Raw genomic sequence first — 24452 nt, 5'->3', positions numbered from 1 at the left:
TCTCCCCACCCGCCCTTTCTGCGCCCCGTGCTCCTCCCCTCGGAGCAGAGACGGGTGGTGGCCCTGGGTCCCCAAGGGGCACGGGGGCGGGGAGGCCGCCAGGGGCGGGGGCGGGGCCGCGGGGGCAGGGCAGGGCCCCCCGCCCGCGCGCCCCTTTTCAGCCACCCGTTGTTGGGCCAACAGCCCGGGCCGCGGCCGCCTGAAAGGCCGGGATTAGCGAACATTAGCTGCCTTTGGCGGCATCCGAGCGGCAGGCCTGCGGGGACCCCGACGCCGCCCCTTGGGAGCATGCTGGGGACAGAGCTGGGCAGGCCTAGGGGCCGCCGGGATGCCCCAGAAGGCAGGAGGGGCTTCTGGCCCTGGGGTGCTGGTCGTCAGTCCCCCTCCCAGCTGCCCAGGCTCAGCTGCAGGCTGTTCCTGCTGGGGCCTCCCTCTGCATTCCCATGCTGGCTGCAGGACCCCCACTGGCTTGTGTGGACCCTGCCTAGACCCCTGATGTGGGAGGAGGTGTTGGAGCAGCCAGGAGGGCTGCCTGGCAGGTGCACAGGCTCCGCCCACCGTGCCCTACACATGTGGGTGCTCCCAGCCTGCTGGGGGGGCAAGCCTGCCTGGACACCCCCCGCCGCCCTCAGCCACCCAAGCACAGGGGCCAACACGTGTGCACGGGCACGCACCTGCGCCCACATGCGCGTGGGGTGCTTGGCCCCCCTCCCCCGTAGAGTAAACATCCTCCCTGGAGCAGACTAGAGAAAAGAAAAGCAGCCAAACCTGACCCGGACAGGCCTGTGCGGGGCTGGGCCTGGCGTCCAGGGGCGGGGGCAGAGCCGAGACCCAGGCCACCTACGACTGCCTGCCCCAGTGCCTCCTGGGGTCCCTGCCTGTGGGCCAGGCAGGAGTGGGGCTAAGGGGACGGCAGCAGACCCAGGGCCTGAGGCCAGAGCATCCCCTCTGTCCCTGGGAATGCCAGGGGACAGCTATGGGATGGACTCTGACCCCTGGCAGGCCCAGGCCCACCAGTGCCACGGTGTCCCCCCCAACCCCCACCCACCCGCCAGATCCCATGACTTGGGGAAAAACCACATGGAGTCTGGGGTTTGCAGCGGGAAACCCGATCAAATAATGACAGGGTCGACATGGGGGTGACCGCCGGGGAGGGGGAGCCTTGCCCTGGCAGCTGGGCCACTCCATCCGCTCCCGGAGCCCCTCTGGGGAATGGGCCTCGGGCCCGGGCAGCTGGCCCACAGCAAGAGTGGGGTGAGGCAGGAAGGAGTGAGGGACCCCACGCCAGGCACCCTCCTTGCCCGGCTTGTGGGCCACACCCCAGAGGCAGGCCTGCAGGGGTCCCCAGAACAGACTGTCCCGGGCCCAGGCCACTGGCTGCGTGGGCTCTGGGGTGGGACCAGGGCCAGCGCCACACCTCCCTCAGCCGTGGCAGCCCGGACAGCCCGGACGGGCAGCTTTAATCACCGCTCGCTGGGCCCATTGAGCTCCGGGCTAATCTGGGGCCTCCGCGGGCAGCTAAGGCAGGCGTCCCCACCCCCTCCGCGGCCCGGGCACGGGGTCCCTGGGTTCTCACGTCCCGCCGGCCCCAATTAAAGCGAGCTCGGCGGGGCTGCCGTGGCGCTAATGAGCTCTGTGGGCCTCCGGGCTCCACGCCAGGGGGGCAGGAGCGGGGGAGGTGTGGGCTGGAGTGGGGGTGGGGGGCTTGGGCCCATTCCCAGGGAGAGCCCTGGATGACTCCCAGCCCATGCCCACCTGCCAAGCCGGGATCTAGGGCTGCCCAGCTAAGGAAGCCCCCTGCACAGGGAATCCCTACTGGCAGGGCAGGGGCCAGAGAAACTGGCCAGGGACACACTTGAGGCAGCTTCCTGTCTCCTGGACGGAGGTGGTCACTATCTGTGGACAGAACAGCCTGTCCTGGCCCCCTTGGATGCCCGCAGGGGTGCCTCTGTATCTCTCAGGGGCTGCTGGGGGACCCCTGTCTGGCCCTAGGCTCTGCAGCCCCAGGAGGCTTTGGCGGTGGGGCGGGGAGAGATTTGCATAAGTTCTGGGGTGCCTGGGGCTCTGTAGACTTTGCCCACCTGGCAGGCAGCCGGGCCCAGTACCGGCAGGGGCAATTTGGGGATGGGGGCCTAGCTGCTGCCTTGTACACAGCCAGTCTGCCTGCTGTGTGGCTGGGGGACGTGGAAAGGGGACCACCACCTCCCCCCGCAGCCTGCCCAGTACTGGGACCTCACAGTTTTACTGGGGCCTGCAGATCTGGCTGTGGTACAGCCCCCCCAACAGCCCCTCCATTTATGCACTGCAGCTTGGGGGCCTGGACTTTAAAGGGGGCGAACGGGCCTTGGCAGACACGGGTCCTCGCACAGCTCACAGACATGCCAGTAGGTCATGCAGGGATGCCTTCCTTCCTAGTGCCTGTTATAACCCTGACCTCAGTGCTCACGTGGGGCCTGGTCACCTCTACTCTGTGCCTGTAGACTAGGGCACGGTATGTGCACACATATGTGGACACGTGTGCACACATGTGAAGGCATGGCTGAACAGACTCAGGGCGTGGGCATGCGACAGTGGGGGGCCCTTCATGTACACTTCACTGTGGAAACCAGGGAGGCGGTGGCGAGGCCAGCTCCATGCCAGGCAGAGGCAAGCGTTGGGGCCCGCGGACCCCCAGGGCCCCTGCATGGCATGGGAGACCGCCGGGCCAGCTCTGGCTGTTGGTTAGACTATTGGGGAGTGAATCAGCAGATGGAAGATCTGTCTCTCTGCCTCACCCTTCAACTGCTTTTCAAATAAGTCATTTCAAAAAGATAAACAGGGGGCAAGTGTCCTGGTCACCCAGACCCATCCATGGGCCCGGGGGCCTGGGCCAGCTGCCCTCCTCTGCTTCCTCTCTGCTAGAGTGAAGAGCCAACTGCATGCCAGCAGGGAGGGGGCCTGGCTGCGCCCGCAACCCCCCAGGACCCTGGGGAAAAGAGGTGTGAGAGCCCCTGAAAGCAACTGATGAGCCGGGAAGGGGCCGGCTTCTCGCTTGCACCTGCCGCTCCCCTGGGCCCTGCCGCAGGGCCACCGCTGCCACCTCATCGCGCCAGCCCTTGTTCCCTGGACAGCCGGTGAGCCCAGCACTGTTATCTGTGACAGCAGGATGCACTCACAGGTGTCGGTGGCGCCTGGGAGGGGCAGAGCCCGCCCTGGGTCCCTGTCACTCCCTGAGATGATCTGGTCTAGATAGGGGGCCCCAGGTGGCCCTGGAGGGGGCCCTCGCACAGGCTGAGTCCCCCAATCTCGGCTTCCTGCTCAGATAACAGCAGATCTGGGGCAGCACGGGTGGGGGGGAGCTTGCCGGCCGCCCTGGGTGCCTGGTGTTGGCTTACCTGTCTATTCTCACACCTGCCTGGCTCTGGCACCTGCACCCAGACATCCCCAGGGATGCCAGGCCTCCGCCAGGCTGTCCCTTCCTCCCTTCCATCCTGGGGCCTCCAGGCTTGTGCACCCAGCAGATGCCTGGAACTGAGCACCCCCAATTTCCACAGCCCGAGGGCTTCCTGCTGGACCAGAGGAAGGCTGTTGGGAGGGTGGGTTCAGCCCCACCCACTGTCCCCCCCCACCCCGCCAAGTGTCCAGCTCTTGTGCTCCCCAGCCCAGGAGCCTGAGCATGGACCCCTGCGTCCAGCTATGTCCACCTGACCCTTGGGGCCCCCACTTCCTGCCCCGTCCAGACCTCAGGTTTGCCTGGGAGATACAGGGGGTCAGCCATGAATGCTAGCCCTGGCTGGGCGATGGCTTCAGCGGGGGTTTCCAGGATCTGCCCCAGTTCACAAGGCAGAGACTGGGACTTGCTGCTGTGCCAGGGGGGCCCCAGGCTGCAGTGGGGCAGGAGGGCCACCAGCCTGGGGGGTCTCTGTCCCACACGCTGGCGCCATCAGAAGATGTGGCAGCCAGGCAGAGAAGCTGCTGCCTGTGACGCAGTGTCGCATGTGGGTATGGGTTCGAGTCCCAAGTGCTCTACTTGTGCTCCCTCCCTGCTGATGTGCCGGGGAAAGCAGAGGAGGCTATTCCACATGCCTGCACGCACATGGGAGACCTGCTTCAGTCTGGTCCAGCCCTGGCTGCTGTGGCCGTTTGGGGAGTGAACCAGTGGGTGAAAGACCCGCTAACTCTGTTTTGCAAATGAAGAAACAAACGAAGGGAGGAAGAAAGGTGGAGGAGGCGAGTCTGGGAGCACGCAGACACCCCAGGTCCAGCCGCCCCGGGGTCCCGACAACCCAGGCCGCTAGAGGTGGCCCTCTTGTACAGGAAGGGCAGCCATATGCTGGCACAGGGGCCTCCCACCTCCTGGAGTCTGAAATGCTCCAGAGACCTCAAGGAGAAAATCCCCAAGGGACCTGGCTGGCCCAGGGTTCCTCCAAGTCCAGACCAAGGCCAGGCAGCGGTCCTCCCCACAAGTGGCAGCCCCTGATAGGTTGCCATGGCTCCAATCTGCCTCATCCGCCCCACCCTGCTCCTCACAGCCCCTCCTGGCCTTGCCCACACTGTAAGTTCCCATGTGCCTGGCACGCCCTGCCCCAGTCCCAGTGGCCCCCAGCTCTGGCCGCTGAGCCCCAGTGCTGTAGCTGGTGCTGGCTCAGCACAGCTCGGCTCCCCTGGGGTGGGCAAGGGGCCGCAGGGCCAAGGCCAGGGCGTGGCCCCGGGAGGGGCATGGCCTCCACCACTGCACACCTCCACTGGGAAGCCCTCCAGGGTAAAAGGCCAAGGTAGGGCAGAGTCCACATCCTCCAAGGTGAGCCCTGAGAAGCCTGTACCCTCGGTAGCCAGGCCACGGCCTCAGCTCCCCTTCCAGCGTGGCCCCAGCCAGCCAGGCCACGGCCTGGGAGGCCCCTGGAGTCGGCCCCCTCCCACTGTGACCCTCAGGGAATCTTGGTCAGCCTGATTGCTGGTCCAGTGTTCGAGGGCACCCTTCTCCAGGCCTTGCCCACGTGTGCCTGTCCCCTGCACAGCACACAGGTGCCCACCAGACAGTGTTGGGTAAGCGCAGGGATCCCCTCCTCCGGGCACCCCCCCCACATGCTGTTCAAACAGGGCTCCATCTCCTGTGCCCGCGGATTGTCTGCGGACAAAGACGCCTTTCAGGATGGCGGACGTTCAGCAGATTAAGTCTGTGAGAGGAAGAGGTGGTGGCGGGAGGGTCCTGGGAGCACACAGCCCAGAGGGGCTGCACATGGCGCCCTGTGGATCCGCAGGTCCAGGCCCTGTGGGGTCAGGCCTGAGCACACCCTGGGGTACCCGGCCCTGCCCCGCCACCCTCCACAGCTTCCTGTCCAGAGTCGAGGTGCAGAGAAGCCTTCATTCTGCTCAGATCCCTTTGCCACGGCCCAGCACCTCTGCCGTGGGGGTGCAACGAGGGCCTGGCCCAGCTACCTGGCACCCCACAGTCAGGCCCTCACCAGGGAGGTCTTGAACCCCCTAGGACCCCCTAGAACACACAAAACCAGAACCGGAGCTGGGCACCCAGCAGCCAGGGGTGATCCAGGAGGGCTGCCTGGAGGGGGCAGGGGGATAAGCCTACGGGGAGCCAGGCGGCCAGCCCAGGGGTTGCCCGCCAAGCCCCCAGGCAGCGCTGACTCCTGGCCATTCGGTGACAACAATGACCGGCATTTAAATTCCAACCGAGTCGGCGGGCGCGGGGCCGCGGGCGGGCGTGAGAACGGGAGCCCCACCCCCGCCCGGGCCCCGCCCGCCGCATTCCTGCGTCCCCGGAGATGGCCGTGGCCGGGCCGTCGCCAGGGGGCCGGGACAAGGGCCCATTGAGCGCTGACGGGCGGGATTGAGCCGTCAGCCCCTCCCGGGGACCCCCCCCACCTCGCGTTTCTGCCGTCAGCTGCTCCCGGATCCTACTCCGGGAGCTGGGTCCCTGCCCAGGCGGTGGGTCCCCCGCTCAGCACGGTGGGAGCTCCGGCTCCTTCCAGCCCGCCAAGGCAGTGAGTCTGGTCTGAGCCCTCGCAGCCTCACACAGCTCTCCAATGAGGCCCAGCCCGAGCCCCCCAGGGAGGCCTGGGGCCTGACCCTGACCAGCCTCCGGCCTAGTCTTGGTGCCTGTTGACCGCCTGAGTAACCCCTAAACCCAGAGCCCTAGAGCAAGCCCCTGCTGGGCCCTCCTCCCAGCAGCACCAGGGTGCCCCAGGTGGGCTGAAATCCGGCCTGGGTGGGGGTGTCCAGTAGCAGGCAGCAGCTCCCAGGTGTGCTGACCACCTGTCAAGGCTCCTAGGAGGGCCTGACCCACAGCAGGCTCTCTGGGGGCTACAGGGGTGCCCTGTGCAGGACGTGGTGTTGGGAAGGAGAGGAAGCCGCCAGCCACAGGGCAAGAGGGAGGTGGGTGCTGTGACCAAGTGACTGCCAATCCAGAAAGGGAGGAAAGAGGAGGTGCCCAGTGCCCTGGCCCACCCTCCATCACCCGCTCTCAGGAAACCTGGGCCTGGCCCAGGCTTCTAACCTGTGTACTGCTTCCTGGTGGACGCGGAGCCAGCAGCAGCTGGCCTGGTGGGGCTGCCACTTGAGCCTCTCTCTTACATAACACTGGGAGGAGGTCGGATGCCATAGGGTGCTGAGCAGAGCTGGCCCAGGGGTTCACCCAGGCCCAGTCAGGAGGCCCCCAGGACCCCAGGGGTACAGCCTGCCCTGCAGCTCCCCTCATAGGGAGCACCCACAGAGCAGCTCCTTTCCATCTTGGCCTGGCTGCTGGGGAGCTCAGAATCTTAATGTTTGCATTTGAGAGAGAGAGGAAGCAGGAAGCCCCTGGCTGCCCAGAGCCAGGCTGGCCCACCCCCAGGGGCTCCCCAGAGCCCACCCCCAGGGGCTCTCCAGAGCCAGGCTGGCCCACCCCCCAGGGGCTCCCCAGAGCCAGGCTGGCCCACCCCCCAGGGGCTCCCCAGAGCCAGGCTGGGCCAGATGCATGCCAGGTACCAGGAACTGCAGGTGCTGGAGACCCAAGGAGCCAAGCCCTTGCCTGCTGCCTCTGGAGTGTGTCCAGAGCTGGACCCAAGCTCAGACCGGGACAGGAAGCAGGGCTGCCCGGTGTGACTTGATTACACAGATCTACCTACTCCTGGAGGCAGAGGCCCTGCCTACCAGTATGGCCTGGCTCCCCCCACCCCCAGTCAGGGAGCCTGAGACACCGCCTAGGGTGAAGAGTTGTCCTGAGTGAGGATCTGCTCCTTGTACCTGAAGGAAAGGCAGTGCCAGCACCGGGGTATCCTACCAGCATCGCCATCCAGGGCTGCAGCAAGGTCCTTGGGCAGGGAGGGACAGGGTCTGGGAGCTGCAGAGGGGGCTGTACATCCAGGCCATGATCAACAGGTCCGTCCTTGCCGACGGGGCCCTGCGTCCAGCTGGCAGCAGCTGGTGACCACACACAGCCCGGGAGCTGGGGGGTGGGGTATGCCCACGCACAAGGCTGCCTGCTCCCAGCCGGCCAGCAGTCCAGAAGGCCACACTTGGGGCCACTGCATAGATCACCCAGTTCCTGGGACCAGAGTCCCTCCTTCGCCAAGCTCATTGCCCCCAGGGCAGGGCTGGGAGGAGGCAGGACCCTACTGAGCTGGGGGGGCAGACCTGGAGACCCCAGGAAGCTGGGGTGTCCTGGCACCCTGAAACGCAGGCTGGGCTGGCCTCGGAGTCCTCGTGCAGGGTGGCCGAGGGCATGGTGGGCAGGGATGGGGGCAGCAGGCTCAGGGGAGGCTTCTGACTTGCCTCCAGCTGTCCAGGGTCACCATATCCACAGCTGAGACGCCCAAGGGCTGCCCTGCACAAGGTCCTGTCATCCCCGGATCCCTGGCCTTGCAGCCATGTAGGGGTGCAGGGAGGCACTCGACCAGAAGCACCCATCAGCCGGCTTGGCCAGGGAAAGGGGTCCCTGAGCACTCACCCCCACTTTGTGCCTTTAACTAATCTTGGAACAGATGCGTCCCTGTGCTGGCCGGGCAAGGACTGCCCTATGAGTTCGGTAGTGGCCAGGGACTCTGAGGGGCCTTCAGTGAGGTGTGGCAGGGACCTGGGTCTCTAGGGGTCTAGGGGTCCCTCACGGAGGTGGGGAACACAGCTCGCGGGGGACAGACACTGGTCCTGGGGCAGGAGAGAGGTGCCGGCAGGTGGCTGGTGGGGTAGGGGAAGGCCCTGAGAGCAGCAGCCCCCTTCGAGTCTCCACCTGCCCAGACAGTTAAGGCAGCTTCTGGCACGACCAGTTCCGTGAGCTCAACGCAGCCAAGAGGCAGGGGCCTTGGTTACAAGGCTAACCGGCTTCCGCCTGGGTGTGCACCTGTGGCAGCTGGGGGCACTGAGCTGGGGGGTCTGAAGTGAGGAGGCTCTGTCCCCGGAGGGTCTCATGGCCTGGAATGCCTGTTCCTCTGCTGGCCTGGGTTACTCTACCCTGTGGGCTAGCTGCGCGGCTCACACCGTGAACCACTCGGTCCCCCTGAGCCAGGCCACTGTGGACTCCCCCAGACCCTGGCATACTGCCGGAGCCTGTGCCCGGGGTGGGGTGGTGGTGGGGCGGGCAGCCCAGGCCGGCTGCCGTGGGTGCTCGGCCCAGTCAGGTGTGGTGGTGACGCCAGGGCAGGAGAGCCTGCCCGGCCTTGCTCTGACCCAGTTTGCAGCCTGGCCCAGCCCCTGGGCTGTGGGAGTGCACAGGGCACGCGGCGGGCTCAGAGGAAGCTGCATCTGCCTCCCTCCTGCCAGGTCTCCCAGCCCACCTCCTTGCTGTCTCTGGGGCTGGGGCTGTTGTCCTGGCTGCCAGGCGTGGCCTCCTTAGGACCAGGCCTCCTTGTCCTGGCAGCCAGGCATGGCCTCTTTGGGACCAGGGATAAGACTGAAGGCTGGGGGCTTGGGGGGATGGGCAGGTCCCCGAAGGCATCCTGGAGGAGGGGGGCAGGGTGGCAGTGGGAAGCTGGTCTGGCCCTGCTGGCCTGATAAGCCCCTTTGATCCACTCTGAGGCAACCCAGACCCTGGTCCCCAGATAACTGGCAGGGCTGCAGCCAGTACCCTCCTTCCCCACCCCTACCCCCACCAACTCTGGGGAGATCTGGTCTAGGCTGGGACTTGGGGGCAGGTGCCGAGCCAATGCCTGGCAGGGGAAAGGGCTTCCCCGGAGCCAACCAGGGTGCCGGGGTCCCCCAGCCCCTGCAAGCCTCTGAAGCCAGCTCTCCCTGTCCCCTCCCCTGGCTCCTAGGGGTGGCCAGGTCCCTATCCCCCCAGGGTGGGTGAGTGGGTGAGCAGCCAGGATAGCCTTGAGGTCAGAGCGGGCACAGGTGCAGCCGGTCATCACGGGTCCTCTCCTTGATGTCCAAGGCCCGCCTTGACTGTGGTCAGCATCTCGGCATCCTGGCTTCTGTCCCCTGCCTGCCCCAGCTTGGTGCACAATAAAGCCGTCAGCAGCCCGGTGGCGGGCAGGCAGGCGTGGTGGGGCGGGGGCCGCGGGAGGCCAGGACATCTCTATCAAGCCCTGCAGGGCTGCCGGCCCCTCCCCCTGCACCCCAGGGTGGCTTTAGAGAAGAGGGGCCTGGTCCTCCCTCCACTGGGGGGTGTGAGCCCTCACCGACCCTGCACAGCCCTCTAACCAATGCCGGTCCAGCCCCAGGGCTTCCCCTGAAGCACGCGTGTCCTTGGCACTGGAGTCATGGCCCAGCCTGGCGTGAGGCAGGTGCAGGGAGGGGCGGGACGAGGGCCCGGGTCCCCTGCCTGTTTACTCTTGGGGGATAGGGGGAGGAGAGGGGAGGCCGGGCTGGGGAAGGGGAGGCCGGGCGGGGGAAGGGGAGGCTGGGCTAGGCTGGGGCAGGGCCCTTTCCCTGCTGAGAAGGCTCCGGAAGGTCCTGGAAAAAGTGTACATGGACCCAAAACACCATCATTAAATTTCCCTTAAATTTACTAGAGTTTGGGGTCAAAGTAAAAAATAAAACGGAGGGAAAATACACTTGAGGTTTCAGGCAAATGGCAAGTGCTTCGGAAAATAGATTTCTGCCCAGCTCTGCGGCTACTGGCCTGGCCCCCCCCCCCCACTGCCGGGGGAGGGGAGCTGCGAGGTCTTAACCCCTCCGTGGCTGCCTCCTGCCTGTCCCTCTGCAGGGCCTGGCAGCTGCAGGCAGCAGGGAGCCCCTCGCCTCCACTCCAGCCCCTGGGAGCCCAGGAGAGCCCAGGGCATCCCCTGCTCCCCCATCCTGCCTCTCTGCGGTCTTCCAGGCAGACGTCAGGATCTGAGGTGCAGACCTGGGGCTGTTTCCCCACACCTGGGTCCACCTGCGTGACTCACTGTGGGGCCTCCTGGTTGGGCCTGCCAGGAAGCTCCACACTAAAATGAAAGATGTCACAGAGAACGTAGTGTTGGCTGTGGGTTAGGACTATTTCTTTTTTCTTTAAAAGTTAATTTCTGGGGTCTGGCACAGTAGCCTAGTGGCTAAAGTCCTCGTCTTGTATGTACTGGGATCCCATATGGGTCCCAAAGCCGTGGGACCCTGCATCCGCGTGGGAGACCTGGAAGAAGCTCCTGGCTCCTGGGTTCGGAATCAGCCCAGCTCTAGCTGTTGCAACTGCTTGGGAAGTAAACCAACAGATGGAAGATCTTTCTGTTTCTTTCTTTCTGTAACTCTGTTTTTCAAGTATAAAATGTTAAAACAACAACAAGAAGCCAAACAGAATTCCATTTCTGTTATAAGATCAAATGCAGCATGGCTTTCTGTCTTCACCCGCTCCTATACTGCAGGAATAAATGCAGTGTGCTCAGAGCCATGGCTCCCTTCACCTCAGGTCCCCAGGGCCAGCGCTGGTCCCTCAGGAGGAGGTGGGGTGCCTGCTGGGAGACGGAGCAGCTCCCGGCCCTGCTGGGGCTGGAGGGACACCCAACTGGGGCAGGAGGAACTGCAGTGGGCAGCCCAGTGCCTGGCCAGGCCTGGCCACCGAGGCACCCCGAGTGACCCCAGCCTTGTGTGTGCCCAGTCTGCTGCCATGCCACGCCCTCCTGCTGCTCCCCAGGGGGAGGCCGGCATGGCCCCCTCCCCTGCTCACCCACACAGGCCCCAGCAAGCCAGGCTGCCGGCTCTGAGTCACCAGGTGGGGCAGGGCTGGGTTGGGCCGCTGGCCCCTCTCCCTGCCTGTGGGGCCTCCCACCCACCTTCACTGGGAACCCCTGACCCCCACCTTCCTCTGGGAGATAAGTATGGGGGGGCGGGTGTGAGGGTGAAGCAGGAGCAGGGAGGGGCCTGGCAGGCTGCACCACCTGGGGTGGTAGAGGGCAGCGAGAGTCTAGGGGCAACAATGCTCTCAAGGTTTGATTGTGTGTGTATCTGAAAGTTAAGAGACAGATGTTCAATTGGTTGGCTCACTCCCCAAATGGTCGAGGAGGCCAAGGTTGGGCTGATCCGAAGCCAGGGGCCAGGAGCTTCTTCCAGGTCTCCCATACAGGTGTAGGGTCCCAAGGCTTTGGGCCGTCCTCAAACTGCCTTCCCAGGCCACAGGCAGGGAGCTGGATGGGAAGTGGCACAGCTGGGACTCAAACTAGCGTCTATATGGGATGCTGGGTTCCAAGGAATGGCTTCACCGGTACGGCACAACACCCCAGTTGGGAACAGCCTGCTTCTGCCACACACGCTGACTTGGAAACAATCAACAGGAACCAAGAATTGTCTGACAACCATGCAGCATGTCCACTTGCAGTGAGCGCCCACTTGGAGTTTTGCAACTGGTACCTGAGGGCCTGAGCATCCAACTCCCTGCTGGTGTGCACCCCGGGAAGCAGCACCTGAAGTGATCGCGTCACGTGGGAGACCCTGCTGCAATTCCCAGCTGCTTTGGCCCAGGCCAGCCCCAGGCATCGTGGGCATTGAGGAGTGAGCCAGCAGGAGAGATCTCTCTCGAACTCTCAAAATAATTAGCAGCAGGAGTGGACAGTGCTCCAGGGAGGAGCCACACTAGGGACGGGGGCAGGCTGGGATGCACAGACGGTAGGACACTTGCCCGCACTGGTGCCCAGCGGCCGTGACCACATTAGCAGGTGCACACATGAGGTGCTCTGGACTCACCCACATGAGCCCCAAAGTCAGTAAGTGGTGGAGACAGAGGTGGGATGGGGGCAGGGACCCTAGAGTTGGGAGCTACAGGGAGCCTGTCCAGGGGCAAGGGTTTGAGAGCACTGTGGTCCTCATTAGAAAGGGGCCAACCAACTGTGTGGCACGCCAGGGCTGAACAGACCAGCCCACCCAGCGGCTGTGGGCCACTGGGCATGGACGGAGGACAGGGTGTGGACCCACGTCCCGAGAGGGCCCTGGAGTGGCAGTCGCCTGTGGGTCAGCAGGGACGTGGCCTGAGCGGACAGCACCGGAGAGGGCCAGCGCAGTCAGGGATGCGGCAGCCGCGCACTCTGCCCCGGGGGCGGAAGCCCTTCCCCACAGGCTCCCTGCCTTGGGGCGGCGCTGGTTGCAGAAGTCCCCACGCGGGCCCTGCTGGGAGACCTGTCCGCGAAGTCTCCTGGACCCCCGGCTTCAAACCCAGCCTCCCGAGTGTCCCCGGGCCAGAGGACCGCGCTGCGCGGGGCCTCGGGGGGCACTGTGGGCCGCCCCCGCCGGCCACGCCTCCTGCCCGCGTCCCCGCCCCGGGCGGCTGGACGAGCGCGGCGCGGGCGTGGTGTGGGCGGGCCGGGGGCGGGGCGCGTGCGGGCCGTCCCCCCGGGCTGCGGGCGCGCCGGGCAGCCCTGGCTCAGTGGTCGGCGGCGGCGGCGGAGCGGGCAGCTGGCGCCGTGCGGGCCCTCACGGGCGAAGGGACTGCACCGGCGTGGGCAGGCGCGGGCGGCGCGGGGACGGCTGGCTGCGAGCGCGGGCGGGAGCCGCGCGTGGCGACCCAGGTCCCCGAGGCGCCAGGTCGGTGCGCGGGGCCGGGCGGGCTGTCGGAGGGGTCGCCGGGGCGTCCTCCGGGGCCGGGGCGCGCGGCGGGCTGGGGTCCCGAGCGGCCCCCGTGGCAGGGGCCGGCCGGGCGCGGGCTTCCCGCTTTGGAAAGTTTGCCGCCGCCGCCGCCCTGGGAGGGCTCTGCGGCGGCCAGGGAGGGAAGGGGGAGGGAGGGCGGGCGCGCGGCGGGGAGGAGGCGGCCGGCGCCAGGCGGCCCGGGAGCCCTGGGCGGCGGCGGCGGCGGGCGGGGCGGCCGCGGCCGAGGGGCTGGGCGCGCGGGGTCCCGGCCGCCGCCGCGCGCCCCCTCGGCCCGTAACGAGCTCTCCTCCTCTTCCTCCTCCCGCAGACTCCGGAGCGCGCCCTCCTGCCTCCCGGGCTCCGGGCCGGGCCGTGGGGGGCACCATGCCCGCGCGCGCCGCCTGAGGAAGTCGGCCCGGTCCCCGCCATGGGTGCCCCGGCCCGCGCCCTCGCGCTCTTCGTGGCCGTGGCCGTGGCCGTCGTGGGTGGCGCCGCCTCGGAGCCCCCCGGTTCGGAGCCTCGAGTGGTGCGGAGGGCGGCAGGTAAGGGAGGACCTCTCCTCACCAGCGCCTCCCACCCCGCGCCGCGGAGACGGGGGAGGGAGCCGGGGGTCCCGGCTGGCAGAGGCATCGGGAGCCGGCTGCGGGTGCGCTGGTTGCGGAGGGGCTGCGGGAGCCCTGGGCCGGGACGGGGAGCGGGGACTTTTGTGCCTTCCCCATTGTTTTCTCGGGCTTTGCGCGAACGGAAAGTTCCTGTGTCCCGTGCCTCCCACCCCCACCTCCGCCCCGGCCCCGGTTCCCGGCCAGCTGTGGCCAAAGCGAGAGGCCCAACCTGGGAGGGCGGGTCTCACGATGTGCGTGGAGGCACAGCCCCTTGGCCCCAGCGACCGCGTGGCCAGGTGACACCTCCCGCCGCCGCCACTCCCCTCGGTGCCTGCTGGGCTGAGGGACGCCCGAAGGAGGCGGGTGCCGAGGGTCGTGGAGCTGCGGACCCGGCCGCGGTCAAGGTCCAGCGGGGTGTCCAGGTCCTGCGCCCCGGGGGCTGGACGCGGACCCCCGGCTCGCACCGCTGCCCCGGCGCGGCAGCCACGCCGGAGAGGGGTGGAGGAAGCTGTCCTTCCCCGAGAGCCTGCGCCCCCTCCCCGGCCGAGGCCCCAACAGCCGCTCCTTTGTACCTCGGGCGGCCCGGGAGGTGCGCGCGGGGCGGTTGCGGGCGCGCGGTGCCAGGGAGGCGGCCGCCGCGGGCGCGCGGCTCGGAGGCAGATGGCGGCCCCCGCCCCCGCGCCCCTTGCGCCGCGCGAACAATGTCACTTTTTTTATGAATGAGAGTGGTCCTGGCTTGAATGCGCGTGTCATTCACGGTGTGACAGAGGCCGGCGCGGGGTCAGCGCGCGCTTTGAGCGCCTGCTCCGACGGCCCCGCGGCCGGGGGGCGCCGACGGGGGCGGCCGCGGGGGGCACATTACCATTCGCATTCGCATTCAGATGAAGATATTACTCCCCACGACCCGGCGACGTCCAGCCGGCTCGCGGCGGGCTCGGGGCAGGCGGGGGGGTGGGAAGCGGCGGCCCCCAACCCTCCTGGACCCCCCCATCGGCGCGCACGGGAGTGGGTGCTGGCTGAGCACGCCGCGTTCTCGCCTTCGCCTCAGAGCCGGTGGAACAAGTAGTGCGTGGCTGGAACCATAAACTTAATCCGGCTCTTTAACGAGATCGCTGGACAGTAAAAGCGCAAACATCTCGCGCTAAGGTTCTGACCAAGGTCCGTGCAGGCGCTGTCCCCCGCGCGCCCGGCGGCTGCTGTCAAGGGCGCTCTGCGCTGGCCCTGGCTGCTGCAGGCCTGACCCGGTCAGTGTCCATCCGCGCGCGCGCGCACACAGGGGGGGCCTGAGAGCGGCCCGAGGGAGGGTCCCGCGCGCCGCGGGGCGGGGGCCCCGGGTGGGGGTGGGGCCTGCCCCCGGAAGGCAGCTGCGGCCTCCCCACCCCCCGCTGGACAGCGCTGGACTTTGAGCCCTGCAGGCCTCGGGTGGTTCATTAACCTGGCCCGATGCCTCGGCCTCTGGCCCCTGCGCCGAGTCTCAGCTGGGGCCTGATGAGTCCCTGGAGGGGGCAGCGGGCAATGGTCTGTCGGGGTCTGGCAGGGCTCCTGGGCTCCGACTTCCTCACCTGTGTGGGAGGACTGATAATGGCAGGGTTGTTGGGAGGATTAGGCCGGATAATCCCCTAAACCCTCATTAGCCCTCCCTCCCACCCCCTTTCTCCCCTATTGACTTGGCGGAATGTCTCTGGGTGAGAAATGTGAGCTGGGCTGGGACAGCCTCGGTTCCCTGGGGTGCCCCTGATGGGGGCTGGGTGTGGAGCAGCCACTTTCAGACCAGCTCCCTGGTTGGCATTGTGGCCTGGGGCTCGACCCAGGGTCAGAGTCCTTGCCCGTGGCCTCTCTCCAGCCTGGGGCTCGGATGCTGTGGGATTCCAGCCTTATGCTGTGGTGGGGAAACTGAGGCACAGCCAGGGAGACCCCGGGCCCAACACGCCTACTCGCCTCTGGCTGCACCCAGCCCCTGGGCTGTTAGCAGACTGCCAGGTGGGTGGCTGGGTGGAGAGGGCAGGGCTCAGGCGAAGGCCGAGGGTAAGGGTCCAGGGTGTGGCTAGCCTGGGGGCCGCTCCGATTCCTGCTGGGCTGGACCAGGTTGAAGAGAATACTTGTGTGCAATGCTGACCTGTTGTCGCTGTCCAGACCAAACCGGAATCAGCTGGCTGTTGCCCTTGGGTCTGCGCCTGGGGCCGAGGTGGCCACAGCAGCCTGGCCTCAGCCTTCTGGGGGGCCTAGGCAGCTAGTGGTGCTGGGTGGTCCCCACAGGGCAGACCGGGAGGCCCCCCTGACCGCAGGGCCCCAGGTCCCTGTGGATGGGAACGGGTCCTCGCACTGCAGGGCTCTGGGGCCACATGGGCGGATGGGCGGATTGGCAGAATTGGGCCTGGCCAGGGAGCACACACAGTGGGCAGCTGGGCCCGCGAATCTAGGCCATGCGCTGACAGAATGACAAGTGGTAGTGCAACTGGCCCAGCTGGGCCTGGACAGGGGCCTGTCCCCTGGGACCACCCACCCCTGTCCCTGGGACCCAAGCCCGGGCTAGCAGCCTGCATGAATAGGCGGGCCCACTCAGGGACGCCTGGGGGTGATGGTCAGGGGTGCTGCACTGGGTCCTGGGGAGCCAGGACAGGGTCCACTTGTCAGGCTCTCCCCCTGAGGGTCCCACAGCTCCTCAGCTGCCCTGGCGAGCCCTCCTGGTGCGCCCACCTTGTTTGTAATGCTGGGACCGCGTGGGTCGGCCTGGGTTCCATGTGCACTTGGTCTCTCCTTCCTCGCTCCCTCCTGGGTGTGGGTGGGCACTCCAAGCCCAGCCCCGGGTTTGCTTCTGGGCTGTGGCCCTCTTATCCGCCCCTTTTCCCGCGTGCACCTGTGACTCCCCTCACAGCAGCTGTGGGGATTTCTGGGGTGTAGGGAGTGTCCTTCCACTTCCAGACTGCGCTGGGAGCTGTGACACACAGCACATAGCGAGGCTGACCGCTGGCCTGTGCTCAGGGTGCCTTCCTTGCCCAGGTGGCCCAGCAGGTGCACAGCTGCAGGGCCCTGTCTCAGGGTGCCCATCTCGCCTTACAGGAGTTCCTGGGCCGGAGCCCAACCAACAGGAGCAGGTGATCTTCAGCAGTGGGGACACCTTGGAGCTGAGTTGCCCCCTTCCCGGAGGGGGTCCCGTGGAGCCCACGGTCTGGGTCAAGGATGGCGCGGGGCTGGTGTCCTCCAGCCGCATCCTGGCGGGGCCTCAGCGGCTGCAGGTGCTCAACGCCTCCCAGGAAGACGCAGGACTTTACAGCTACCAGCAGCGCCTTACCCAGCGCGTGCTGTGCCACTTCAGTGCGCGGCTGATTGGTGAGTGCCCGCCGGGCTGCAGGGGGCTCAGGTACCTGAAGGATGGATGGTGAGGGGCCTGGGCAGCTCAGAGGCTGAGGGCCAATGCCCGCTGTGCCCCCCTGTGCCACAGATGCGCCGTCCTCCGGAGATGATGAAGACGAGGAGGAGGAGGCTGAAGACACAGGTAAGAGCCATGCCTGTAGCAGGCCGGGCGAGGGAGGGCAGGTGTGTGTGCCGGGCTGTGGGTGAGGCTGGCACAGGCTCGGAGGTGCCGGCTGAGCTGGGATGAGTGCTGCGGATAGCTACAGCGTAGAGAGGGCCTGGAGGGTAGCAGCATGGACAGCTCCTGTCCCCTTTCTCTTGGGCACCACCTTCTGGCTCACCACCCCAGTGGGAGATTTGCTGGTCCGGCAGTGGGCAGTGTTGGGTCCTCTGGTACCCTGTGTGCCCTAGTGTCGCTCTGGAGGAGAAGAATCGGTCGGGCGTGAGAGTGGGGTGGCGGGGTCCCGAGAGGTGTGGCCTGCCCACCTGCCTCCCTCAGACTCCAGACTCTGCCGTGCCCGCTTCTCTCCGCACACTGCTGCCCGGGCCGTCGGCTGGGTGCTGGGCTTGCCTTCCTGGATTGGGGCCAGAGATACACTTGTGACTGAAGGCTTCCAGGCCAGGGCAGACCTGTAGGGCTAAGCCCCTGTAGGAGGTGGGACGCCTCCCAGCTCTGAAAGTGGGGCGGCAGACCATGCAGGCGTGGGGGCTGCAGGGAGCCTGGTCCAGTCAGCTCTCCCCGGACGCGGGAGGGGACACGGGCCAGGGCAGGCGAGCCTCCCGCTGCTGCCTTGGTCAGTGGCCGGCCTGAGTGACTCTGTCCGCAGCAGCTCCTTACTGGACTCGGCCCGAACGGATGGACAAGAAGCTGCTGGCAGTGCCCGCCGCCAACACTGTCCGCTTCCGCTGCCCGGCCGCTGGCAACCCGACTCCCTCCATCTCCTGGCTGAAGAATGGCAAGGAGTTCCGTGGGGAACACCGCATTGGTGGCATCAAGGTGAGTCCTGGGGCAGGTGCGGAGCCTGAGGGGCAGGACTGGCCCAAAGGGGCCGCACAATAATGCAGCGGGGCCGGGACACATGGGGGAGCTGTGGCGATGAGGGGCCGGGATGCGGAGCCCGAGGGCCTCACTGCGTGCGCCCCCGCAGCTGCGGCACCAGCAGTGGAGCCTGGTGATGGAGAGTGTGGTACCCTCTGACCGTGGCAATTACACGTGTGTGGTGGAGAACAAGTTCGGCAGCATCCAGCAGACGTACACGCTGGATGTCCTGGGTGAGCCAAGAGCAGGGCAGCGCGCGTGGGCGGGTGGGGCCCAGCCAGGCGCCACGCTAAGCTGCTTTCCGCCTCTCGGCAGAGCGCTCCCCACACCGGCCCATCCTGCAGGCTGGGCTGCCCGCGAACCAGACAGCCGTGCTGGGCAGTGACGTGGAGTTTCACTGCAAGGTGTACAGCGACGCGCAGCCGCACATCCAGTGGCTGAAGCACGTGGAGGTGAATGGCAGCAAGGTGGGGCCGGATGGCACGCCCTACGTGACCGTGCTGAAGGTGGGCGCCGCTGCCGGACGTGAAGGCCGGGCCGGGGGTGGGCGCCCTTGCTGTGTTCCTGTGGAGCTCGCCACACTCCGAGCCCAAAGGCAGACATCCTGTGGCGGGAGGCTGTGCCCTGCCAGAGCCCGCCGCGAGAGGCTGCCCCGCACCTGTGTGCCAGTGCCTTCTCACCGCCTCCTCCAGGCAGCTCTCCTCACCTGCCTCGTGTGGGGCACGCCTGAGCAGGGTCTCTTGTCCTCCCCTCCCCCACAGTCCTGGATCAGTGACAATGTGGAGGCGGACGCGCGCCTGCGCCTGACCAATGTGTCGGAGCGCGACGGGGGCGAGTACCTCTGTCGAGCCACCAATTTCATAGGCGTGGCCGAGAAGGCCTTTTGGCTGCGCGTTCACGGGCCCCGAGCAGGTAACCACTCTGTCCCACGCCTGCCTGGCACACGGCGCTCCGGCTCCAGGGCCTCGGCCCGGCATCTGCCTGCCACGCCCTGCACGCCCCCGCCCCCTACCCCATCCCGCTCGCTTCTTGCAACCCAGTTCTCATCGACCTCACTCGGCTCACTCGCTTGCTGACTCGTGGCAATGCCGCCTGTGGCTTCGTGAGGAGACCGCCACATCCCCAACTGCTGAGGACCCCACCTGCAGCAGCACCTGCGTGTGCATGTCCTCCCCCAAGGCCCGCAGCACGGCCGCCTCTCCATCTGGCCTGGCCTGGCGCTGCCTCCTGCTTGCCCCGCCCGCCCACCTGTCCATCTGCCCCCAGTCCCCAGGCACAGCCTGTGCCCCCTCCCTGTGCTAACTGCATGCTGCTCCAGCTGCCTGCCCGCCTGGCGCTCACCTGGGACAGAGGACTTGCCGGTGGAGGGACTGGCTTTGGGCTCGGAGGCGCCCTCAGTGGCCGTGGCCGTGACTGTGTGGCCCAGGTGCTGGTGGCGGCGGCGGCATTTTCCTTGCAGCCTTGGCCAGATCTCCGTGGACTGTGGCCGTGGGGTCGCCCGCAGGGCGGCGGGGGCCGGGCCTGGGCTATGGCGGCTCTCTTCTCTCTCGTAGACGGCGGGCGCTAACACCACCGACAAGGAGCTAGAGGTTCTGTCCTTGCGCAATGTCACCTTTGAGGACGCGGGGGAGTACACCTGCCTGGCGGGCAATTCTATTGGGTTTTCCCATCACTCTGCGTGGCTGGTGGTGCTTCCAGGTACTGGCTCTGCTGCTGGCTCTGCCTGCATCTGTCCTCTTGGGGCTGCTGGCCCGGCACACGCCGGCGCTGCCAGGGACGCCCCCTCCCTGAGGCGGCGGTGGCGGCTTCGGGGTCTCCGGGGTGGTGGACGCTGGTTGGCTTGCTGGGCGCTTCTCTCCTGGTCCTCATTCGCCCTGCTAACTCACAGGCCGTTCTGAATGCCCCCCTGCCCCATGGCTGCCCGTGCCCTGGCCTGCTGGGTCGTGGGGACCCGGTCCAATGCTCCTGTCCTTGTAGCCCAGGAGGAGCTGGTGGAGGCGGGCGAGGCGGGCAGTGTGTACGCCGGCGTCCTCAGCTATGGCGCCGGCTTCTTCCTCTTCATCTTGGTGGTGGCTGCCGTGACGCTGTGCCGCCTTCACAGCCCCCCTAAGAAGGGCCTGGGCTCCCCGACTGTGCACAAAGTCTCCAGATTCCCACTGAAGCGACAGGTAACAGAAAGTAGATACCGGGTTCCGAGCCTCCTGGCCCCGCCGCGCCCCCTTCGCTCCTGCTCTGCCCCGCCGGGCGGCCCCAACCTGTCCCTGCTGACCCAAGCAGGTGTCCTTGGAGTCCAGCTCGTCCATGACCTCCACCACGCCGCTGGTTCGCGTCGCCCGGCTGTCCTCCGGGGAGGGCCCCACGCTGGCCAATGTGTCAGAGCTGGAGCTGCCTGCCGACCCCCAATGGGAGCTGTCCCGGGCCCGGTCAGTGGTGGTGTGCGTGGAGTGGGAGCAGGGCTCTACCTGGGCCAGCTGGGACAGGCAAGCACGTGTCCTCACATGTGGCCTCCTTCCCCCCTGCCCGCCAGGCTGACCCTGGGGAAGCCCCTGGGAGAAGGCTGCTTTGGCCAGGTGGTCATGGCTGAGGCCATTGGCATTGACAAGGACCGGGCAGCGCGGCCCGTCACCGTGGCCGTGAAGATGCTGAAAGGTGAGGAGGGGAGGTGGCGAGGGGGCGCCCTGGGCTGGGCCTGGTGGGGGAGGGGCCATCGGCTGATGCCACCCCGGCCTGTATAGACGATGCCACCGACAAGGACCTGTCTGACCTGGTGTCGGAGATGGAGATGATGAAGATGATCGGCAAACACAAGAACATCATCAACCTGCTGGGAGCCTGCACGCAGGGAGGTGGGAGCCCGCACGCAGGGAGGCGGGAGCCCGCACGCAGGGAGGTGGGAGCCCGCACGCAGGGAGGCGGGAGCCCGCACGCAGGGAGGTGGGAGCCCGCACGCAGGGAGGCGGGAGCCCGCACGCAGGGAGGTGGGAGCCCGCACGCAGGGAGGTGGGAGCCCGCACGCAGGGAGGTGGGAGCCCGCACGCAGGGAGGTGGGAGCCCGCACGCAGGGAGGCGGGAGCCCGCACGCAGGGAGGTGGGAGCCCGCACGCAGGGAGGTGGGAGCCCGCACGCAGGGAGGTGGGAGCCCGCACGCAGGGAGGTGGGAGCCCGCACGCAGGGAGGCGGGAGCCCGCACGCAGGGAGGCGGGAGCCCGCACGCAGGGAGGCGGGAGCCCGCACGCAGGGAGGCGGGAGCCCGCACGCAGGGAGGCGGGAGCCCGCACGCAGGGAGGCGGGAGCCCGCACGCAGGGAGGCGGGAGCCCGCACGCAGGGAGGCGGGAGCCCGCACGCAGGGAGGCGGGAGCCCGCACGCAGGGAGGCGGGAGCCCGCACGCAGGGAGGCGGGAGCCCGCACGCAGGGAGGCGGGAGCCTGCACGCAGGGAGGTGGGAGCCTGCACGCAGGGAGCTGGGAGGCCGGGGCCGCACGAGAGGAGGTGGGAGGCTGGGGGCTGGCATGCGGGGAGGTGGGAGGCCAGGGCCGCATGAGAGGAGGTGGGAGGCCGGGGGCTGGCATGCGGGGAGGTGGGAGGCCAGGGGCCACGCGGCCGGGAGAGCGGGGCAGGCGAGCAGGGTAGGGCAGGGCCATCTGCTGAGGCAGACTCCCTGCAGGGCCGCTGTACGTGCTGGTGGAGTACGCCGCCAAGGGGAACCTGCGGGAGTACCTGCGGGCCCGGAGGCCTCCTGGCATGGACTATTCCTTTGACACCTGCCGCTTGCCTGAGGAGCAGCTCACCTTCAAAGATCTGGTATCCTGTGCCTACCAGGTGGCCCGCGGCATGGAGTACTTGGCCTCCCAGAAGGTGGGTGGTGCTGAGGGCCGGGCAGCCAGGGGTGCCGTCAGCCGGTAGGGGGGTCGCCGCATGGCATGGAGCCCTGCCTCCCGGAAGGTGGGTGGCGCTGAGGGCCGGGCAGCCAGGGGTGTCGAGTGGCATTGAGCCCTGCCTGCCCCTCCCTCCCCGGCCAGTGCATCCACAGGGACCTGGCCGCCCGCAACGTGCTGGTGACGGAGGACAATGTGATGAAGATCGCTGACTTCGGCCTGGCCCGGGACGTGCACAACCTCGACTACTACAAGAAGACCACCAACGTGAGTCCAGCCCCGGGCAGGGTGGGGGGCTCCGAGCTCGCCAGCGGCCCCACCGCCCACACTGCCCGCCCTCCTCTGCGCCCCCCAGGGCAGGCTGCCCGTCAAGTGGATGGCACCCGAGGCCCTGTTTGACCGCGTCTACACGCACCAGAGCGACGTGTAGGTGTCTGCTGTGGGCGTGGGGGCGTGCAGGCCAGGCCTGCCCTGGCAGGGGTAAGCCTCACCTTTCTGGCTCCCCGCAGCTGGTCTTTCGGGGTACTGCTCTGGGAGATCTTCACGCTGGGGGGCTCCCCATACCCTGGCATTCCTGTGGAGGAGCTGTTCAAGCTGCTGAAGGAAGGCCATCGCATGGACAAGCCGGCCAACTGCACACATGACCTGTGAGACCCCTGGCCACGCCCCCTTTGCGTGTGACCCGCGCCCCAGCCCCGGGCGGCCGTGACCCCTGGTCCTCGTCTTCAGGTACATGATCATGAGGGAGTGCTGGCATGCCGCGCCCTCGCAGAGGCCCACCTTCAAGCAGCTGGTGGAGGACATGGACCGCGTCCTCACCGTGACATCCACTGACGTGAGTGCCAGGCCGGGCCGGGCCGGGCCGGGCCGCGGGCGTGGGTGGTGCTGAGCCCTGTCCCGTCTGCCTCCAGGAGTACCTGGACCTGTCGGTGCCCTTTGAGCAGTATTCCCCGGGTGGCCAGGACAGCCCTGGCTCCAGCGCCTCGGACGACTCCGTGTTCGCCCACGACCTGCTGCCCCAGGGGCCGCCCAGCAGCGGGGGCCCGCGGACTTGAAGGGCCTGACACCCCCAGGCCTGTGAGAGCCCAGAGCGCTCCGCTGCTGCTGGTTCTGCCCTAGGCCCCGGCTCGGGTGGGTACACGGACAGGGCCCACGGTGCCTGCGTGCGTCGCAGCCCCAAGGGCACCAGAAGTAGAATGTAGGGGGACCCCCACCCCCCAGGCCCCCCAGCCTCAGTGGCCGGCCTTGGTGGTCGGTGGCCTCTGGCCCTCCGGGGTCCAAGCAGGGCCTGTGTGGGGCAGGGGCACCCCTGTGGGCGGCTCCCTTGGCCCTTGGAGACTGGAATTACGGGTACCCGAAGGTGGATGCTCTTGGGCAGCACGGCTGCAGGGGCCGTGGAGGAACGGGGGGCTTTCCTGGCGCTGCAGTTTTGTTTTAAAAATTGTACCTGGTCCTGGGTGTTTACCGCCCCGCCCCCCAACTCCCCTCCCCACCGATGTGTCTTAACTTATTCACAGCCCAGGCCCCAGCGGCCAGGTCAGTCCGTGGGAATGTTACATTTCCTCTGCCCGCCCGTGGCCGGGCAGCCAGGCCTTCGCCGGCATTTCTCCAGGAGATTCATTTTTGTGGACTTCAAGGCCCATGCTGGTGTCTTCACCCCGACACTGCCTTCCCGGGCAGGGTGAGAGCAGATCTTCAGATGTTACGAGTTTATATATCTATATATCTATATATATAATTTATTGCGTTTTTACGAGATGGCATTTGCTGTAGACCTAACACTGCTGACACGATGCTTGTGTAGGCTGCTGGCCAGGGGAGGGGGCCGCCTGGGTGTGGGACTTTTTGTACTGTTTAATGCCCCCTCCTCCCCCAGGTTAGGGCTGGTGCCTGGTGGCACAGGGGCTGGGCCCAAGTCATGGACAAGACTGAAATAAAAGCCTGCTTCGGAGTGCTGCCTGGAGCTGTCTGCTGAGTGGGCCCCCAGGGACTCTTCCAGACCAGGTCTCTGCTCCCATACCTGAAATAGATTTCTTGGTGGGCTGTGTTTCAGCGGACCCCGGGTGTCACCAGATGCAACCTCAAGGCGGGGGTGTGGAAGCTGAGGACAGTAGGTGTCCTCAAGGGCGGGGGCAAGGGGGCCATGTGACCTCGCTGGGCCCCCTTGGCTGCGGCCACACCTGGGCCTACAGGCTCCACCCTTCCCGGCCTGTCCAGGCAGGTACAGCTGGTGCCCTTGGCTGCAGGGGAGCTGAGGGCTGGGCAAAGCAGTCTGGGAGGCTCCCTTGGAGGAGGGGTCTTGGGCCAAGCTGGACCCCCTCTGCTGCCTCACCCTGGGCTGTAGGTGTTGCTCATGACGCTGGGGGCAGTGGAAGGCCCGGTGGGGGGTGTACCTCACACCCCCACCCCCGACTATGCTGGGCATCCAGGGGCTGTGGTAACACCTGATAGTGGCCAGGACAGGGAGGTCTGGAGGGGCAGCTGCACTGCCACCTTGTGGGCAGGCAGAGCCCAGGGCTTGGCACATGGACTGGGCGCCCCCTGGCGCTGAGCTGAGGCCGCTGTGTCTGGTGTTGCTAAGAACCCCGAGTGGGACCCTGACAGCACAGCTGTGTGAATGATGGGGACCGGGGATCGGGGAC

At 67.2% G+C, this 24452-nt stretch overlaps 2 protein-coding genes across 5 annotated transcripts in view; one reads left to right on the top strand and one right to left on the bottom strand.

Moving 5' to 3' along the window:
• LOC101522611 (spondin-2) overlaps window positions 1–24452 on the bottom strand; it is a 233880-nt gene that overhangs the window by 191628 nt on the left and 17800 nt on the right. The gene's annotated exons all lie outside the window — the stretch shown is intronic.
• FGFR3 (fibroblast growth factor receptor 3) lies at window positions 12730–22892 on the top strand. Of its 4 annotated transcripts, none has more exons than XM_058670355.1 (18): window positions 12730–12897; window positions 13268–13481; window positions 16602–16871; window positions 16984–17037; window positions 17723–17892; window positions 18044–18167; window positions 18250–18440; window positions 19488–19632; window positions 19912–20102; window positions 20212–20357; window positions 20462–20583; window positions 20670–20780; window positions 21600–21790; window positions 21955–22077; window positions 22166–22236; window positions 22320–22457; window positions 22540–22645; window positions 22722–22892. In XM_058670355.1, exons 2-18 carry the CDS (start codon window positions 13367–13369, stop codon window positions 22863–22865), a joined length of 2412 nt encoding a protein of 803 aa, XP_058526338.1. In that variant the 5' UTR covers window positions 12730–12897; window positions 13268–13366; the 3' UTR covers window positions 22866–22892. The 4 variants fall into 4 exon arrangements, with proteins under 4 accessions (XP_058526338.1, XP_058526336.1, XP_058526334.1 ...); XM_058670353.1 differs by having other exon boundaries at window positions 20209–20357; XM_058670351.1 differs by lacking the exon at window positions 19488–19632 and adding an exon at window positions 18696–18846 and having other exon boundaries at window positions 20209–20357.

This window comes from Ochotona princeps, chromosome 11 (assembly GCF_030435755.1).
Source record: "Ochotona princeps isolate mOchPri1 chromosome 11, mOchPri1.hap1, whole genome shotgun sequence".
Taxonomy (NCBI): domain Eukaryota; kingdom Metazoa; phylum Chordata; class Mammalia; order Lagomorpha; family Ochotonidae; genus Ochotona; species Ochotona princeps.
The sequence above is the reverse complement of the archived record's forward strand: the minus strand, read 5'-3'. Positions and strand labels throughout refer to the sequence as shown.